The 17,397-nt window shown below is 38.9% G+C and overlaps 2 protein-coding genes across 3 annotated transcripts in view; one reads left to right on the top strand and one right to left on the bottom strand.

Annotated features, from left to right (window-relative positions):
• Runx2 (RUNX family transcription factor 2) overlaps window positions 1–17,397 on the top strand; it is a 212,207-nt gene that overhangs the window by 13,228 nt on the left and 181,582 nt on the right. The window lies entirely within an intron of this gene.
• The window catches only part of Supt3h (SPT3 homolog, SAGA and STAGA complex component), a 356,981-nt gene that overhangs the window by 328,942 nt on the left and 10,642 nt on the right, over window positions 1–17,397 (bottom strand). Inside the window, exon 2 of the mRNA XM_059243989.1 lies at window positions 14,287–14,387. Coding sequence (XP_059099972.1) covers window positions 14,287–14,387 — 101 coding nt within the window. The remainder of the gene's footprint in view (window positions 1–14,286; window positions 14,388–17,397) is intronic.

Below are 17,397 nucleotides of genomic sequence, written 5' to 3'. Positions count from 1 at the left end.
TGATTGTGAGGAAATGGCAAGGGGTGTAAAGAGTTCTGACACTGCTAAAGGTATGCTTAGAGGGGAAAACAGGATGCTAAATTACATATGCCACAACCTCATTGCTTTAAATTATACAGTATATATGTATACCCGAGGAATACAAACAGTAACAACAGCTATGCTTAGCCCTAAAAGATAAGAACGTATACTACAATTCTACAATTCAGTTAACAGTGGGCTCTAATATTTGACAAGTTCATTTTCCTGAATCCACATAAAACCTTCATTTCTCCCATAATAAAGTTAAGAAATAGAGCAAAATTCCCCAACAATAAATCATATTCCAAGAAAAAAGAAAGACTCAGATGGAAACACGACAGATCAGCAAGGATTCAGTGTCTGAATCTCCATTATACTCTCACATAAGCTTAAGCAAGAATATGCTGTCTGAACTCCCTTATCCTTAAGCAGCACCTATCTCCAAAGTTTCCCATGAAAATTAAATAAGAAGTAGAGTGCCTACATCCTATCTGACAAAACTCATGAGTTATTAAGTATAATCCGCTTTCTAGTCCTTCCATTCTCTGCAATACACTTGATTGCTGACAGTGGGGTTCACGGCCTAGCAGCATCCGCACCAGTGGGCCTGGAAGCGTGTTAAAGTGTAGACTCTGAGGTCCTACCCCACCTCCTACAAGGGGCCTGCCCCTTAACCCCCACCTCCTACAGGAGGCCTGCCCCTGAACCCCCACCTCCTACAGGAGGCCTGCCCCTGAACCCCCACCTCCTACAGGAGGCCTGCCCCTGAACCCCCACCTCCTACAGGAGGCCTGCCCCTGAGGAGGAGCTGCGGGTTTGTCAGATTTGTGAGGCCTTCTCCAGACCAGCTGCTTACTTCTCAAGCTGAGGAAAGCATCCAACTAATCCCTCATTCTGAGGGCTTCAGGAGCCTAGAAGGAAAGTGTTAACTTAATTCCACTTCCAAACACAACTTTCAACATGTGAGGAGAAACTCATGCCCTCTCACCCTGTAGTTTACCCACAATGACTGAGTACTTGCACAATGGTTCTCTCAAAAATGCTGTCTTCCAGTCACTTGAAGCAGCCTGCAAATTATAGCACAGCATAATGATGTCAGCTATTAGCCTAGCCTCCATGTTATCAACAATATCCCATCATATCTTAGAAGTCTTCCGGATGCACTGGAGGTTTTTTGGTTTTTCATTTTACAGTTATGTATACAATCATGATGTTCTCATATATGTACGTCCTCCCATTCTGTGCAGATTAGCACACACACAATCTTTCCCCATGCCTCACCTCTCCCCACATTGCTTCTAAGTTCAAAGCACCAAATCTGTGCCACATTCCTTCAAATACCTAGCAGTTGTGCACAGACAGTGTGAGACACAGCTGCTGTTGAAATCATTTGCTCCTAGTAATGCGTGAGATGCTCCCACATTGCTCTCTAGTCCTCATTCCAAACTCTGGCCACACAGATCTCAAGCTGATGGGCAGCCTTTTGCATCTAGTCCTCTTCTGGTATTTTATAGCACTTTCTTACTGGTAACAGTGTTGGCCTGAGTGCCCATTCTTCCCTCTCCTCTTCCACAGCTATTGATCGAAGAAAAAATGTTTGTGTAACTAGGACAACTACGGAGGCAAAGAGGAATTCAAGTGTCCTTTACTGGCAGTGCAGGGCAGAACTGCTACTATGGGCAGGGAGGGTGACCACTAACTTCAGCTGCTTCACAGAATCCCACAAAGTCCCTCCTTTAGCTGCCCTGTACTTACCCTGCCTACGCTTCCATCTTTAACACAGACCTGTCCTCAACTGCAAATATGTCTTGCTGTTCATTCATGCCTACATGAACTGTGTTTTCACTTATGTACTGTGAGTACTGCCCTAGCTCCTAAATGTCCAATGAGAGGTCAAATCTGGAACCTTCCCTTTGAATGCAGTCTGGCACAACAGTGTAACCAATCAGGCATTTAGTAGCTTTATGATAGTCTGGCCTTGAAAGAGCCCACAAAGAAGGATATGCTTACCACACACTTAAAAAAAAATCACTGAAAATTAAGAGTATCAAAGGGCATGTTAACATTTTTAGGGTAACATTTTGGGGAAAACCAGTACTTTGCTCTTGACTAAGAAGGCCCAAAGAGAAAAAATACTAAATATGAAAGGTGAGTCTGCCTAAGACAGGAAGAATAACTGGAAAGAGAGAGGAAGGCCACTTCAGAACTAAGCAGTGGCATAGAACCAGCCTGAGAGTAAACAGCAGAGACAGCGAGTCAAAGAGAAGGCAGGTTAAAAAGAAGAAGAAAAAACAACAACAACAAAAAACCCTCCTAAGCCTGAGACTACAACAGGACAGCTTAGTTCCCACCCCTACTATTCTCTACCATCGAGCATTACTCTCATAGGCTTGGACACTTCTCCATGCAGCCTGAGTCAGAACCCAACAAACTGATACATCCAACAAAGGCACTATGTATTAAAACGTTTCTCAGATAACAGAGAAAAACTATCCATCTACCTATGCCCCACGTGGACATTTTGAAGAATAAATATGACACAAACTGTCAAAAATTTCATGTATTCTCACTGTGTATTAAATGTAAATTCTAATCTAGTATTAGGAGAAAACCCAGATGTCCATTCATAAGACTGTCAAAGAATATGCCCGGTGTCTTTACAAGGCAGAGAAGATTGTAGGGTGGTCAAACATTTACCAAACTGTGAAACCAGTCAGACACCAACAGTTTTAAAGGCTCAACTTTATGAAATTATGTTCATTTAAAAATCATCTGAATGTTACTCTAGCCATTCCTCAAACTCAATGGGATATATTTTTATCATGTATCCTTATCACAAAAAAGTGTAATAAGTAAACATTGTATGTCCAAAGTATCATATATATAATTATTTGATATTGATGTAGCATCATTCATCTTAGATATTACTCATAAAACTGGAAATAACCAATTATAAAAATTGATTTTTTTTTCTGAACTTACTTTGGGAATTAGGACTATGTACCAGCGGTTTCAAACATTTCTGACTATGATTCTGTTCAAACACCAAATTTAAAGATGTACACACCATCTCAAACAGACACTGGGTGGGCAGCTCTTGCTGCAGAGAGGAAGCCCATGATGAAACTCCTACAGTTCTAGTGAGGACAATTTGAAACTACCAATTTTAAGATCAGACTTGCCACCAGCATCTTTAAAAATAAATCAATGTGTTTCTACTTAACAGTGCTTTTTCCCCGGCTCAATCTTACAAATTCAACCAAATATTTGAATCTCACATTTACTGAGGACATACAGTTAATGACATGGGTTGCTCACTACACGATAAAGTGTCCCCAGAGGCTTCCATGGACAGAATGCTTTCAGGCCTAAGCTACAGTGATGTGCTTTTCCTACAGCTGCTGGCAGGAATAATAATACTTTTGTCCCATCTAGCATCAGTGGAGGACTTCACCGTATGCATTTCTGTACATTTGTACCTCCAGTATGGGTGTGTCTCTACTGCTTTGCGGTGCTGCTTTCATTTCCCTTCCCTACCCCTTCCTGTTGTATTATAATCTTGCTGTAAACAATCCTAACAGATGCCCCAAACCCTTTTTTGGAATCAAGATACAAATGATAACACTGACTGCTCAACTTCCTAGGATGGAAACGGGGACCTTGAACCAATTCTTTGAACTAGTTCACATTGCTATCAGTCCCCAAGACCTAACAAGTTAACCTATGCAGTCTCCTCTGCTTCATTCCTGGAACCGCTGTCTCTACGTGGACAACAGTCATTCCTCCAGCCGACCCATTTCCCATGGTGCTCATCACCCATCTTCCTCACTCAGGGAGGCAGCTTGGCAAACACCTTTGAAAGGTTTCCTATGCCTAGGTAAAATATCAAGTTCCCTAGCCATCCATTCATTTACCACATTCTGATGCTTATCGCCAGTTTTACCAGTATTTTCTACAAACAAATTTCCTTCCAGATACATTAAACTTTCCACACCTCATTCCTACTTTCGGGTCTTGATCACGTGTTCTCCTTTACTTGTGATATTCCTTTCCTGTCCTGTCTCCCAGATTTCCAAAGGTTTAAATAGTAACTATTCTTAAAGAAAGAGATAAAATGGCCTTATTTTCCTAAGATTCATCCACTGAATTGAAAACCCTCTTACCCACTTCCATATTACCATAGGAGAACACGAGCAACCTTTCTCTACACACTTACGTTCTCAACTGTCTGTCACTCTGTCTCACCCTCTATCTGAGGGTGGGCTCCTCACTCTACTTACATACGTATGTAAGAATAGTTACTTACTAGTGACTCCAGAAGAATCTGTTTGTCTCATGATCTGCTATGAAAAAGCTAGTAAATGAGATGAATTTTTGAAAGGAGGCTCATGGGTTGGGAGAAGAGTTAATAATGTAGTAAGAACTTCACCCTCCTGAGCGGCCCCGCAAACACCTGCACAAAGCAGAACTTAAAATACGTTAAGCTACACTCTTAAACAAGAAATATACTTATTTGATACGCCTGTCTGTCTCCCATATACAAAGGCAGTGTTGTACAAAATTAGATATGCTGAGGTCAATTCCACTTTGGCAACTTAAAACCTGTGTTTTCTGTGTAAATCTCAACGTCTCTGTACCTAAGCACACATTTATAATAGAAAGAACAAAAATTTCAATGACCAAAAGATCATAAGACACACAAAACATATACTACATTGTATTAGGAACATAAGCACACAAGAATCCCCATTTCTTCTCCTCTTACATATTATCTAGCCTCATGCTTGACACATCACAGGAACTCAACAATATATATTGAATGTGGGTGGCTAGATGAATAACAATTACTTAAATAAAAAGTAAAAAAGACTTAAAAACAAGTTTGGTAAGTTAGAGAAAAACAAAACATGCTAAAGAAATAATAAAGAAAAGGGAAAAATACTTTTAAAATGATAATTATGATTAGAAACAAAGGAAAGTGGTAGGCACATTATATAGTTTGAAAAAAAAAAACTGAACATGTTTTTAATAAAAATCTCACAAAATCTCAGTTTATGACCAAACAAAAAGAGGATAACATTAAAGAATTAATCACTACATTAAGCAGATAATGGGATGATAATACTAGGCAGTTTAGGACTAATGTAGGTAAATTAACCTAGAGTGAGCAACTGTGTTTTTTAATGAATTCTATTTCATTGACTAATTTATATCTATTACGGAATATTGTCTCAATTTTCTTTTAAAGATATATCTCCATGTTTTCTCACATTATAAATGTAAATTTTTACAACTCTATTTACAGACTTTGAATAATAGATGTGCACAAAAGAAATACCTAAATGTACAACACAGAGACAGAAAATGGACCAAAAGAAATAGGTGTATGTCAAGCCAGGTGGTGGTGGCACACATCTTCAATCCCAGCACTTGGGAGGCAGAGGCAGGTGGATCTCTATGAGTTCAAGGCCAGCCTGGTCTACAGAATGAGTTCCAGAACAGACAGGACTGTTACACAGGGAAACCCTGTCCTGCAAAGCCAAACAAACAAATAAATAAATAAATAAATAAATAAATAAATAAATAAATAAATAAATAAATAAATAAAGGAGCTAGAATAGGCATATGTCATTTTAGGCCAGATAGTATCTGGTTTAAAAAAAAAAAGCTTTCCACTTAATTTTTTCCAGGTTTTAAAAGCTTGTGTTTGCATATGTAAAAACAGTGCATTTCAATAAATACAACTACTTGGAAATAAAATGCTACTCAGATTATACTACATTCTGCAGCTTTCAGAGCACCTTGACCTTAAAGTAAAACCTTTAATATTTTTAAGTAGGTTAATAAAAATCAATGCAACAAGCTATACTTTCCATACATATTAAAATTCGAACATCCTTAGGGAATGAATATGGAAGAAAAAATTCAAATAAGAAAACATGATCATATGCAACTGCCCTGCAAGTAGAAGGCCAGGGTTTCTTCTGAACAAAACCCAAATCAAAGCAAGGTTAAGAAGGACTCACCAAGCTTAACTCATAATGGGACTACACTAGAATCTTCTTCATTAACTTCATGAAAAATGTGAAATTTCACTACCTCATGAAAGCAAAAAACAACACAAAACAGCACTGCTTAAAAATAATTTTTTTTAAAAAAAGCATTCCAAAGGCAGATGTCTACTTATTAAGTCTGTATGTTTATCATTAATTTTATATACTTGGGGTCTTAGTCATTATTCTACTGCTGTAAAGAGACACCACAACCAAGGCAACTCTTATAAAGAAAGCATTTAAATGAGTGAGGGCTTGCCTACAGTTTGGTAGACTTAGTCTGTTATCATCATGGCACTAGAGCAGTAGTTGAGAGCTACATCCTGATCAGAGAGACAAAGAGGCATTGGCTTCACCCTCAGTGACAAACCTACCCTAACAAGGTCACACCTCCTAATCCTTCTAATTCTACTGAAGAATTCGGAAGTATTCACATAGAGCCTATGAGGGTCATTCTTATTCAAACCACCACATTAGCATATGCAAATTTTGGAAAAGTTACATTAGATAATTTTTTAAGTTCTGGACTGTTCTATTTATTGGTTTTCATTAATTTAACATGCCAATCTTTATTTCAACATTAAAATTGTAATATTTCTTTGTAATCTGTAAAATATTCTAAAACTAGACAAAAGGTTTTATATAAAAAGGAAACAAAAAAATGACTGCTTAATATTCTAATCCATTCAATATACAATTGGTTCATGTTGCTACTATTCTCTCTTATTGGAAATTAATTTCTTCTGATTTGCCTTTTAAATAAAGATCCTTGCTTTAAACTAATTTCAAGTAAAACTAGAACTGCATTTTCAAAGGTTTCGTATGTCATAGGAAAAACAAGTCTTGAGCCAAAACTGCAATCAAAAGTAATGCCACCACCATAACACAGAAGTATATAATAATTAAGTCAAAGACTTTAATGTACAATACTGTAAACTTCTAAGAACACGGTTTGCCGCAGAAGCAGTAGTATTTTCTAAAAAAAAAAAAAAAAGAGAGAAATGAAGTATTTCTAACAAAATTGGAATGTAAGGTAGGTCCATAAGATTAGGGACTCTGTATGTTGTATTCACTGCTAAATCTGCAGAGTCCAGAAGAGTGCCTAGCCCATGATAGACAGTCAAGTTTATTTTTGAATGAATAAACAAAAAGCAGGGCGATACAAGACTATTCTAGAACAAATATGGCCTTAGAACTATTTGTTACAATATAAGGATATTACCAGAATAGTAAACCACCTACATTAGATGATTCCAATGCACACTGAATCCCACTTCCATCACAGGAAAGCTAGCTCAAAGAAGGAAGTGGGAACTGACTTCTGGCTTAAACTGCTGAGTTCACAGACCAACAGTGTACAAATAACAAAGGCTGGCTACCCAGAGTCGCATTACTTTAGACTAACTGTTAAGACTTTGAATGAGACTGGAGAAACAGAGGAGGGGAACTAACTTCAAAAACTTACTCATAAAAATATGTCTGGCTGCTGAAAAGTGACCATAAGTATGTATGCATGTATACACACACACACACACACACACACACACACACACACACACACATCTCACTGTGTCTTTTAAAGAAAGCTCATGGAACATGAAAGCAACAATGCTTGAAGGGCAAGCATGTTTTGTCAGCTTCTAACTGCCTAAAATTTAGGACATCCCAGTAATGTTTAAATGAATGAGATTTTCAGGACACTCCACAATAACTGATCACAGGACTTAAAGCACATAAAAGATTATGCCTTGAATTAATGAAAAATGCTTCAAGTGATATACACCACTCATCGTTTTAAAATGAGTCCAATATTGTAGTGCCATCTCAAATACAAACACAGAATGCAAAACTAAAGAAATTCTGACAGTTTGAACAGTAAGGAAAAACAAGAACTGGTCACTAATTTATATCAGAAAGACACTAGAAAGGAATAGGGTGTTGATAGTCAAAAGATCAGGTATTAAGTCTCGAACCCATAACTAACCAACTGGCCACCCTGGGACAAATCAACCAACCAACTAGTCACCCTAGGACAAATTAGCCCTTTGCTACTTCATGAATCAATAAAAGACTGGCCTAATCCATTTCTAAGACATTCATATTTCTATTTGGTCAAAATGACTGACATTGTTTCTGAATACCAAATTAGCAGTCCACAGAACAAAAACAAATAAACAAAAAGTGATAAAATTCAGTTCTATTCCTATAATCTAACAAAGTCTAATTTAAAAGGCACAGTCATTTACATAGAGTTCTACTGAACAACTACAATCTATGTAAATGATTTGCAGGCATCATCTGACTTATCTACCTTAGAGATAAATATTGTTACTGCATCTCATAACATTTCAAAAATACTCAAAACAGTTAGGATTCCGTCCTATTGGCCAAACTTTACTCCCCCTCCTCCTTCCACCATCCACATGTAGTTTATAAATATAGAATTGTCAAGGAAGCAGTGAAGAGGTAACAACATAAACCAACTCTAAACACAGAAAGCACACTTAAGAATACTTTCATTCATGTAAGACAAAAACCAGAATCAATGTACTAAGGGGGGGGGGGGGGACAAAACACGGATACATGTATGAGGATCCTCCAGGCTCCTATTTTCTACCCCTTCTATTTGGAAGACTCTGAAGATGTCAACTGCTGCCCCTGCCCTGGAGGCTGCCCTCCTGAACACTATGTCAGTATGATCACAACTTCCCACTTCCCAGCACCTATAAGACGCCAGATAGAGCACATCAGGAAAAGTTCTTTTTTTTTTTTTTTTTTTTTTTTTTTTTGGTTTTTCGAGACAGGGTTTCTCTGTGTAGCTTTGCGCCTCTCCTGGAACTCACTTGGTAGCCCAGGCTGGCCTCGAACTCACAGAGATCCGCCTGGCTCTGCCTCCCGAGTGCTGGGATTAAAGGCATGCGCCACCACCGCCCGGCAGGAAAAGTTCTTAAAGCTCTGAGATCAGACACTAAACACAGACAAATACAGCATGTAAAACACTAGTGAGGTCATTTCTAGAAAGAGTCAAGGTGTCAAATGCACAGAAAGGTGACTGGACAGCACGGAAGTCAGAGTAGACCTCCAGGAGAACAAGTCAGATGGCTGACCCTCGAAGCTCCCATACGTAGTGCTTATGTTCTATATGTTCTATGTTTCAGTACAGTGCAATGAGCGCACCAATCCCTTCTCACACTGTGTCCAAGCTGATCAACTCCATTGTATTTTATACCCTACCTGTAGGATAGAACCTCCAACATGTCAAATTAATAACTTTCAATAACATCTGCCCTTCAGATCCCTAAATCAACCCAACTGCCTTGACTCCCAGGCGTACGACCAGCAGCAGAGCACTGCTATAGGAAAGGGTGTCACCTGCTTCAGCTGAGTCCCAGACAGCTTATGCAATGGTGAACACACTTCCAGTCAGAGTTTTCTGCCTACCTCCCTTACTAACATGACAGCCCTTCGTAACTGTTCTCAGCTGCCCGCCCTGTCACTGCAGAGGCCTTGCTACGCCTTCTCAGTGGTATGACAACAGAGAAACACTGCTCATGTCTGGAACAACAACAAATCAGCAAACACCAAAGAGTGAAAAAAATTAAAACTATGCAAGCAGTAAATTAAAACAAAAAACAAGCACAATTTATCACGGGAACAGACCACATGTGACCCCTGTGTAATAGCCTAGAGTCTGGCCAGAGAAAGCCCACTGAACTCTAGAGAACCCTGCCTGGTATTCTATCTGCGTGTGCTCAGCACTCACACACGCTCCTGATCTACTGTAGAAATACTTTCATTAAAATGGCCAGAGGAAGACCACTCTATCATCGTCCCTTATTTTCACAAAGGAATACACTGAATATACCAGTCTCTCTGGACTACTGAATGGACACTAATGTATATTACTCTATTAGTCAGAATGCAGTATTATAAATCCACTTTTAAAAATTGAACTGACCATTTAAAACTGCCATTTCTGCCATTCAAAAATAAGAAAATCACTACCATGATTAAAAATTAAGGTGATAAATTGGCTGGATATTTGCATACTGCAGTCACAGCACAATTCTACACTCAAGCAAGAAAAACAAATATTACAGAAAACTGAGAAGTTTTTTTGGTCTCTAATCATACACTAGGCAAGCAACCCACTCATTAGTCTGGTTGTTTTTACTGTTTCTATCAGGGGTTGTTTCAAATAAACTTTCTAAATGTAAAATTACTTCATTAGTCAACTTTAAAAGTAAAATGCATTGCAAAGACCCTTGTCTGAAATCTGAGAATACGGTAAAAGGCATAAAAAGAAACAAAAAATGAAAGTTCTTAAAATTTGCACTTAGAATTTGTTTTGGAGCTTGTTGAAATGATTCCTAAAAATTCATCTGGAAGCATAAAAATAAGAAGGGGCCAAAAATATTTAAAAAGAAAACTCATGTGGACGGACTTGAACTCTAACACCAAATATTAAAACACATTAAGAAGCTCTAATAACTACACTAATGCAGTGCTGGCACAGGAAGAGAAAAGCCCAGGAACAAAGCGAGAGGCGAAGGGAATCACTTCTTATCAGATCACAGTGGAGTTCCAGCAGGGAAGGAAGGGAAGGAAGGGATGGAGGGAGGCTTATGCAATCTGTGTGGTAGGACCACTAACTAGCAAGTGGATTTGAAGCCAAGTTGCTTTCACTTAGAGCCCTCCTGACAACATAGAACAACAAACGGATTAATGTTAAATTGTGGAAGTCAAAGCCTGAAACATAGGAGAGGGTATGGAATGGTGTACAAAGACTGAGAGGACTTCAGGTCAAAGGCAGAAGCAACAAGACAGTGTAAAACGACTAAGCTACATATTAAAAAGAAAGGAGAAAAGAAGGAAATCCCCACACTTTAGAAGTCACTAACCAACCCGAAGGAGACCAAATGCTGGGAGAAGAGAATGCCTATGGGGAGCTATACAGGGGAAGCTTTGGAAAACACTGAAAGTTCTTAATAAACTACAGGAAATCAACAAGTTGGTAAAAAAATAAATGAAACTGTCTAAGAATGAGAGCATAGGAACACACGCATGAAATGTAAGTAACAAACTTGTTGAAACCCAGTGGCCACGCTGTTAGACAACACAACACAATACACAACACCACAACACAATACCAGGTCTCGGCCAGCCGTTGTCCTGAGAGGTAGGCTGGGGGAGGGGAGGTGCCCTCAGAATGAGACAGAAATGTATATCAGTTCAGCTTCCTTAAAGGAAAATTAGAAAGTACTAGAAAGGGTATTAGAGTAAAAACTTGGTAATAGGTGCCAATATTTTATTTCATAGTTTTAGTAACACTGGAAAACTTGATTAATAAAGCCTAAGAACACACAATATACTGAATGGACACAAAAGACAGACATTACAGAAGTACAGTAGTAACTACAGATTACTAAGAACCATTTAATAGAAAAAAGAAAAACAGGAGCTGGAGAGATGGCTCAGCAGTTAAGAACACTAGCTGTTCTTTCAGAGGACCCAGGTTCAATTCTCAGCACCTACCTGGTGGCTCACAACCGACTGTAACTCCAGTTACAGGTGATCCAGTACCCTCTTGGGGTCCCTCCAGCCCCAGGCAAGCAAGTGGTGCCCAGACATGCACACAGACAAAACACCACTCACACACACAAAACAGAACAAAGAGGAATCGGCTACACACATGCACACACACACACACACACACACGCCCCTGGTAGACCACTTGCCCTCGATGAGGGACTGCGGCAGACAGTCCCTTCTCTCTCCTCCTCCAGCCTGCGTAACTCAGGAGCTGCTCTCAGTTTCTTTTCCTTCTGTTTGGTAAGGCTGCCGCTTTGTGTTTATTAACTAAACTGGACACCTTTCATTGTGAATGACAAAGACTAAGTAATGTTCACAGTTAGCCTGTAGCTGAAAGATAAACAACTTACTACTGGTTAATAGACAGAGAAGACAGCAGCAGCAGAGGACTGGGAACAGCAACACAAACAGGCTTAACTGTGAAACAGCAACAGCGGTAAGAATTCAGAGTGCAGTTCCTACCAGTACGCAGGGGATTAAGTCTGCACTTCCTCATCTGAAAATGCACAGGACCAAGGACTGCAGGTACACTGACTTCACTTGTACATGATCTAAAGCCTGAAATTCTTAAAGCACTAGGATGTACTGACAAACGGTAAAGGAGTCCCCTCACTTTGACTCTAGCTCCCTCTCTGAGGAACAATTCATAAGGGGGAAACTTGAGCCTCTCCAGGCTGAACGTACTCTTAGGAGTGGGCTCTCCCCAGGTCTGGAATGGAGGGAAAGTGCACACTTATTCCAGAGTCGCAGCCAACAATAACCTTTACATTCAGAACCCAGCTTAGGGAGATCGCTGGGGAAGACGTGTGTGAAAGTATTCAATACAAAGTGCTGAATTTAGCTTTTCTTTTCTTTTTCTCAACTTTCTTTAATAGTCTTAGGTCTATCAGATATAAATATTAGGCAGAACCACTCCTAAGTTTCTGGGTTGTTGTTTTTTTTTATAGAGAGCTGGTTTTATAGCTCAGAGGTTGACTTCTGCAAAAACCTAGATAGTAAATGTTTTCAGCCTCACAGTCCATATGGGTTTGCTACAAATACCCAGCTCTGCCACGCAGCGTGAAGACAGCAGTGAGTGACAGATAAATGAGTGAGCATCCCTGACGTCCAGTGAACTTCACTTACTCAAACAGGTTACATGGCTATAGGCTACTGACTCATGCTATACACATCACCTGGTGTTTTATCTACTACCTTAGGTATCGTTTTAATAAACCCTATAAGATTAGCTTTAAAATACTTCATCTTTTTTAATAATGTTAGGAAGAAAGTCAAATAAGACTGTGAATTACTGTTAAATTTAAATAAAGGATACATGGGGTTCATTATACTATAATGTAAAGAATCTGAAGATGTCCAAATTCACAGTTAAAAAATACGAGTAAATCAATTTAGTGCCACAGGGGAAAAAAATGAAATTTATCGCCTTATCATAAAGCGCATACTTAAATTTTTAAGTACAATTACTGTAACATAACATCAAAGTTTGCTAACAAAAAGCCTGTTACACTATAATGAAAAACCACCGAGTATACAAATCTATAAACTCTTAAAGTGCCCCACAATTTAAGATACAGGCAGGCTCAAGAAAGTCAGCTTCTGAAGTAGTGTTTATCCCCATCTCAGCAATCACAAGTGTTATCAATTTTTGGCTTTAGAACAAATTTTTATAAGAAATAGATTATATTCACATATAAGTTTATTATTTTTCAAATAAAAGCATACATTTTTATTCTCAGTTTTAAATTCCAAGAACTCAATATTTATAGATGGCCCATACAACCAAAGTTCTCAAAGATTCTCAATAATTAAGACTATAAAGAGATGCTGAGAGCAGAAAGTCTGCGATACTATGACATCAATGCTTTCAATGTTAATACTTTCTTTGAAGTATGTCTACTGAGAGACTATCAAACGCGATCAAACTTACCAAAAATGTGCTTTGAACTATCATCACACAGTACAGTCAACCCACTCTAAAGGCTATCAATATGCACAGGAGGAAGGCATTTAAACTTTGCACAGAAATAGTCTTTTAAAATGCCTAAGGATCATTGGGAAAGAACCTACGTTGCCTCTTCCTATAGATACCTGTCTCCTAAACCACTAGGAAAGAACTGAGTGCTTACATGGTTCCCTAATCTGCTACTCTGCCCAATTAAGATAAACTGTCTCATTCACTGCAAGGTGAGAATAGCCTTTGGAAAGACTTCTTAAACAAATGTGCAATTTCTCAAAGATTCATGTGATTTTTTAACACCTTGTGTTTTTCACAATAATCTGAAATGCAATGGTTTGAATATTATTAAAGTTAAAAACTACTTTGAATTAGGCTCACTGAATTAGGAGAATTGAGAAAAACTGCAAACTTCTCTGAAAACATTTTGACTATCCACAAAAAGGTGAGCTGGTACTCGGTTTTCAAATACAGTGCACCACTGCAGCACTTTTACCCAGCTCTGCCTGTCTTACATGTAGCTTTTCCAATGTTTTGAGATTATTTTAATTTGTTTAAATACAAAGTACATTAAGCTAAGGTTTATACATTTTACTTCAATGTTCTTCTTCAACATTATCAATTTAAAATAGCAACAGTAATAGCATGTAAAGGCACACTCACATCATGCTCTGCAGTTCTGCAGCAAAGCTTACAGCCTTCCCTGTGTTTCTTCCACTACTCGAAGTGGCCGTAGACATCGGGCTAGCTGCAGTATTATTCATCTAGAAAAAAAGGAAAAGGAAGAATACTTACAAAATAGAGGCAATTCTAAATTACTTCAAAAAGTATAGAACCCTTCAAATTGCAGATAATTTCAGTTCTGTATAAATCCAACTTTCTTCTACTTGATGTCTTTATTCAAATGAAAAACAGTATAGTGAGGGAAAGCTGTTCAGTCAGTTCAGGTATCAAATAACTGCCTATGTGACTAGTACACATTCAGCACCTACACTAGAGTAAGCAATAGACCAGAAATACTGATTAAACTGCTTTGGCATAGGTTGGTAGTTCTCCAGAGTGTCGCACACCACCCTAAGTCTCATTAGCAATTCGTCAGGGAGCGTCCAATAGCCCCTTAACACAGCTAAGTTCCCCCAGTTTCACACAGACCAACAAAAACAAGTCACTTTGGGAGCAGGAGAGTTGGCTGTGGAACCGTGATTGCTTTACAAGCATGAGGACCTGAGTTCAGATCCCAGCACACACAGCGAAAGCTGGCACTGCAGCACACCCCCTTATAAGCCCAGCCCTGGGGGAGAGAGAACAAGTGGATCCTGGGTGTTCTTTGGCCAGCCAGTTTAGCTGAAAAGGGTGCTCTGGGTTTTGAGGAATGGCTTTAAGGACTGACCTATTCAGAATTACTATAAAATGATAAAGATCTGTTGCTACAGTAAGCATGACACAACACACCTCATCATTACTGAACACCTAAGCATCTGGGACAGAATGTAGCATTTGTTTTGGCTATTTTTCAAATAGAAATACTGTTTTGATAATAAATAAATACAATAATGTGAAGAAGTGACTGAGAAAGACAACCTGACATCGGCCTCTGACCTCCACACATGCCGCACACACGAATACAACACACATGCGTGTGCACGCACAGGAACACACACACACACTTTAGGAGTACAAGGTAAGAGTTCATTTAAAGAAGTTCTTTTAACTATAATACACAAAATGAGAAGAAAAAAAAAAACAGCACAGTCTAGTTCTCATTTGAACCAAAGCCTAAATTATAGTAGAAAATCAATCAACAGATCAGAAGTGGGCATTACATTTTATAATCTTGTGAGCAAATAATTGACTCAGTTTAAAATGTGACATTTTCACTATTAAATCAGGCTGATATATAATGAAAAACTAGCCGATCCTAAAGCATGCCTTTTTATTTATTGTACATGGCACTAAATTAAATAATAATTGGTAAACAAGAACTAGTCAAAAGAACACAAAAGTCATCGAAGTAAGTAAAGTACCAACTACCATAAAATAAACACACGATAAATATTACTCCCAGTTTATATAAACTTTCCCTAAGTTGCAGAGGCTGAGAGAACACAAACTTGAGAACACAGGATAAAGCAGCTGAGAGGGGTCCAGGGCTGATTCAGGAGGTAAGGCAGCCTCGAGAGTTGGTTCCGCACAGAGCGCTTTCCCATTGACAGCACTGCACAAGGCAAAGCCCAGGCAGAGAAAGGACTCCACTGTGATGAAACATCCACCTTGAAGATGGCAGCCTACAGGGGCACCTTGCCAGGAAGGCTGAGTTGAGCATAGTCTATATATTAATAGGAGACAGGAGATCTCAGCCTGGGGGATGTTTCCCGCAAGTGGAAACATGCGGCCCAGATGCTTTCCCGTTCTGCACGTCTCAAAGGTAGAGTGTATTACCTCCTGTACATTGGCTCTCAGTGGCCTATGGAAGATGCTTTCCCGTTCTGCACATCTCAAAGTAGAGTGTATTATCTCCTTGAGCTATAGTCACTGACTAGTTTTCCCCCAGACAGTTTCTGGTGAACCACACACAGGGTGCTGTCTCCTGAGGTCCTCTATCTCCTGGGGTCCTCTTGCTGATGACCAGACTCACGGTAATGGAAGAAAGCCTGATTTCACCTGATTCTGTGGCAGGCGTGAGATGACGCTAAAACCCTGCATAAAGATCTGATTTCAGTGTTTGGTGGCTTCAGGGGCAGACTGACTGGGTTCAGCTCCCAGCTCGGTTGCTTTGTTAGGACTTTAGAGAAGTTACTTTACTTCTCTCTGCTTCCATTATCTCATCTATAAAATGTGAATAATAGCCCTACTTTTTAAAGACTGTGACAATTAGATGAACTCATAAAGAAAACAATTTGGAACAATCTTGATACAGTAAGTATACAATAAATGTTAGCGATTAAAATAAAGATATTTAAAATGCCCCATCTTGATCTGACAAAAGCTTTTATATCAATTTAGAATACTTATACTTCAAAACACTCCATCTTACCTTTCACTATCCCTATATTCCACGATGTATAAGAAGACAGGATCCTCTTCTTCCCTGCTTGCTCTGCACTACACAATCTATAAACTCTTATCTTTCACACTCAGCTCACTCTCTATGTGCCTGTCAAATTCATTTCCATAATATGTCTTTTTAATCTGACCAAATGTGTGGAAAATGATAAACGTCACCAAGGGAATCTAGACCAGGGGCACTCCTCAAGGACAGGGTATGAAACTAAGCTAGAGAAAAAGCTACTGTACTCAACTGCCCAAGATGGACAGTTTTTGAAACGTGACACAAAGATCTAGGGCAAACAGCATCTTAACTGTATCATAATAAGTATGCAGACATACTTGTATGTAATTACGTCTAAAACACCCCAATATGCCTTTGGCCTATGTTGAGCAGGCTAGAACTAACTAGGGCACAGAACATGAGCACTCTGAAGGACAAAGTTTCACTCAAACTGAACCTAATGCCCAAACATGTTTTAAAAGAAAAAAAAAAATTCTAATGCTAAGAAAAGCTATCATTTTCCTTTAAGCCTAAATTTGTTCTGTTTTTCACAAAAACTTTTGAAATGATTACTATTTTTCTACAAAGTAAGGAAAGAAACTACCCACACTCCCTTGCTCTATTTGGTTTTGAGACAGCCTCATGGATTCTAAGCTGGCAATGAACTTGTTATGTAGTCTCCCTGCACCTCTCATGTGCTGGGATTCCAGGCACATGCTGTCAAA

This window comes from Peromyscus eremicus, chromosome 16_21 (assembly GCF_949786415.1).
Source record: "Peromyscus eremicus chromosome 16_21, PerEre_H2_v1, whole genome shotgun sequence".
Lineage (NCBI taxonomy): Eukaryota > Metazoa > Chordata > Mammalia > Rodentia > Cricetidae > Peromyscus > Peromyscus eremicus.
This window is presented reverse-complemented; position numbering and strand designations above follow the sequence as displayed.